Source organism: Sinocyclocheilus anshuiensis, unplaced genomic scaffold, assembly GCF_001515605.1.
Source record: "Sinocyclocheilus anshuiensis isolate Anshui unplaced genomic scaffold, SAMN03320099.WGS_v1.1 scaffold101, whole genome shotgun sequence".
NCBI classification, from domain to species: domain Eukaryota; kingdom Metazoa; phylum Chordata; class Actinopteri; order Cypriniformes; family Cyprinidae; genus Sinocyclocheilus; species Sinocyclocheilus anshuiensis.
The window spans coordinates 2494035-2497517 of record NW_015540892.1 but is presented as its reverse complement, the minus strand read 5'-3'; the positions used below and the strand labels follow the sequence as shown (position 1 = coordinate 2497517).

The 3483-nt window shown below is 42.5% G+C and overlaps 1 protein-coding gene across 4 annotated transcripts in view; it reads right to left on the bottom strand.

Moving 5' to 3' along the window:
• LOC107688856 (disintegrin and metalloproteinase domain-containing protein 23-like) overlaps window positions 1-3483 on the bottom strand; it is a 23419-nt gene that overhangs the window by 4306 nt on the left and 15630 nt on the right. Inside the window, exon 25 of one of the 4 annotated variants that reach the window (XM_016486668.1) lies at window positions 3309-3399. The exons of 2 other annotated variants lie outside the window; for them this stretch is intronic. In XM_016486668.1, coding sequence (XP_016342154.1) covers window positions 3309-3399 — 91 coding nt within the window. Of the gene's footprint in view, window positions 1-2874; window positions 2968-3308; window positions 3400-3483 lie in introns of those variants that run through there. One more of the 4 variants, XM_016486669.1, reaches the window with a different exon arrangement.

Below are 3483 nucleotides of genomic sequence, written 5' to 3'. Positions count from 1 at the left end.
AGTGTACAACATCGAGGGTCAGAAAAGGAAGTCACACCCACAACATGAACTACGACGATACCACCAGGAACAACAAGAAAGGCAACAAGAACTGCAACAACACCAACAACAACAGGGGTTTGACACAACCTCCCCGTAGCGTGGCTTGATGTGGGGCATCCCAGCAGTTTAACATGCACCTGTCCATAGAGAGGTTAGGTGGGAGATGCCACTATCGTTGTGTAGGGGGGTGACTGGGGTAGCATGCAGGTGCAGTGCAGAGCGTGTGTCTGTACCAGGTCTCTGTGAAGCAGGCAGTAAAGGCAGCGGTGCCGGGCGAATCCGGGTGGGGGGTGAGGGCTCTTGCTCTGTTCTAGGTTTTCAGGGGGGCCCAGGGCCTTCCGGGAGATAAGAGGGTGTGGCAGCCAGCCATGGCACAAAGGCTGCCTACGACACAACCTCCACCCCTCTCCGCTCAAACTCTCACCCTTTCAGACAACGGAGGGGGGATTGAGAGAGAGATCACGGCGAGGAGAGTGCGTCAGAAAGTTGTCATCCCTGCCCACCCCGTCCCTCCCCAACAACCCACCCTGCTTCTCAAAGCAAGGAAAACAACAAACACCCCTCCCCTCCCTTCACTTGAGGTGAGCCCAGCCTTTGTGCGATGCTCTGATAGCACTCCGCTTTAGCTCTGGCTTGGTGCCAGTCCGCATGCAAACTCTAAATGGGCTCAGTCAAGATGCTATGTGCAAACGAGCATGCTGCGGTGAGCTAAGTCTAAGTCCTCTTGGATGATCTCCAGATCTCAAAGCTTCCCAGAACTTGCTCCTAGTTGGTTCTAAGCTGGCCATTAGAAAGGTTTTACATGTGCTTAGACAAACAGTTGCTAATCTACATTTAGATATACTGTTTTTCAACCAAATGCATCTTCTGTTAACATGTTTGATGTTACACACATTTACTGGAATCTTTAAAGCTACACTATGTAACTTTCGGCCCTCTAGCAGTTAAAGCAAGTCACGCTTGCTTTAGAGTCGCGCTTTGGTTCTGCTGTTCCGCACATGAAATTGATGGCTTATGGCACTTCCACATAATAAACCAATAAGCAATTAAATAAATATGTATATCTGAAAATACGCCTTATGAGCAGGTAAGTAGCTTATTTGCAAAGAGTTGTTTTAAAGGGAACCCCAGGTATTAAGACTTCAACTGTTTTACTAGTGATAAGAAGTGGAGAAAACAATGGGAAGATGGCTGTGGACAAATAAAACTTCCTAAAGACCCATGTCTTTGTTTTCTCAGTGGTCTACTAAAAGCCTCAAAGGCATCAGAGCTAAAGTTTAGAGAACAAAGATACGGGTCTTTATTAAGTTTTATTCCTCCACAGCCATCTTCCCATTCTCTTAAACTGAAACTTACAACCAAAAGCAGCAACAATGTGGCATCAAATCAGTATTTTATTTTCCAAGTTGTGTAGGTCACAGAGTGCAACCATTTGACGTCATCGAAGTAATGGCGCCCCCCATAGTCCAAAATATGTATAAAATGTAGATTTTTTAAAATTACATAAATCTTACGTTTTTTTTTTTTACTACATTTTTTAGTAAGAGAAATAATGTGCGTTATATTAAGCCATACAAATCTTAATACTCGGGTTCCCTTTAAATTAACATTACAAAAGATCGGTAATGCTGACATTAGACATAATAATTGGTATTCAAATCAGATAAGGCAAAACGGTGGCTAGCTGACTAGTATGCTATCTAAAAGTAATAACTAGTTTAGAGACTGGCATTGCTAGCAACATAAATATTGTTGTGTGAATCTAGTCAATGCACAGTAAATGCGCAAACTAAACCTATTTCTGGAAAGCTAAGCTAGTGTTGATTCGTTTTTAGTGTGGACACTCGCTTTCATTTTTACTCACAAACTCTTTTTGGTACGAGGTTCTTTTGTTGTGGTCTGACCTTTTTTGTGTTATTTATACGGATACGATGTATACACGCACAGATGAATGACTGAATTATGCAGTTTCCCGTGAAATCTGTCCTGACCGCTTTACAATATAGTGATTCAAAGTAAGGCAAATATATAGTTTGGAAGATGGATTTATGCAGCACTTGAACAAAAAAAAGTTACATAGAGTAGTTTTAAGTAAGCATACAATGTTACTTTCTCCAAAGTTCCCACCTTACTACATAAAACTGGTCATGGCATTACTAATACTATACATTTTAAATGTTAGCATGTAGTTAGCAAAAAAGGCTACACATTATTCTCTTTGATACTGATGTTAATTCATAACTGTCATTAAACATCTTGCTCAGTATCCATTTTACCATTTTGCTCGCATGCACGTCAAACGATGGGCCAGACTGCACGAGGTTCTGCTACAGTCTACAGAGCACTAAACCAACTGGGTTAAATGTCTAGACCTAGACTAAAGCTGTAATATAGTGGTTTAGAGATGTAGCCGGATCATTTTAGTGGCCAATTTTTCAACAACTAAACATCTAGCTAGCATGTGCTAATGAGGTAAACTACCATCTGCTGTCGCCTGTAAAGAACATATTAGCATACTTAAGAAAATGTTACATTTAAGTAACTTACAATGACATATTTTGCTACAGAAAAAAACTACAAATTACACATATCATCCCTTAGCATTCTATCATAGCATGTAGCTCAGAATTTGGCACTTTAAATGATGATCTAGTTTTGGTATCTGTTGTCTGTAGCAGAAGCCCAGGCCCTTGTGTATGTGTGAATGTGAGTGTGTAGTGGTAAGTGTTGTGTTCATGTATGCAAAAGTGTGTGAGAGTGTGTATGTTTAAGTGTGAGTGAGCCTGTTCCAGGCTGGCAGGCAATAGGAAGCATGCGGTGCCGCTCTTACTTAAATCCCCATCCCGTCCCCCCCAGCACTATGGCTGCCATCAGGATGGCCCCTGCGATGGAGCCTATGATAAGGTTGGTGGCATTTCCTCCCTCCTCGTCTTGTTCTTCATTCTTGATCCTCTTTTCTCACTTTGAATTTTTTGTTCTATGTTAATGCCCCACATGGACCAGAAAGGGAAGCACCGCAACACTCCATTAACACAGGGTGATAATAAAAATATCCATGATAATAGCAGCCAAGGGAGAGGAGAAAATAAGAGATATACCAATCAATCAGTCCAATTACACAACAAAAATTACAAGGCACCATCACATTCAACACAACGGACAAAGCCACTGGGAGAACACGTACACACAACCACACGTACACACGGGGGATCACAGGATCTCCCTCTTGCTGGGGGAGTGGCATTAAAGGGTTAAGAGGTGCTTACTCTATTCCCCACCCTGTGCCTCCAAAAATCACCCCCAGGGCCAGAATGGTCCCTGCCACTGCCCCTATCAGCCTGTTTGTGGCCACGCTCACTGTGCAGAGGAAATAGGGGTGATTCAACAGAGAAAATGTCACTCAAGGCCCCTTTTTTTTTTTTTTTTTATTGTACACGTACT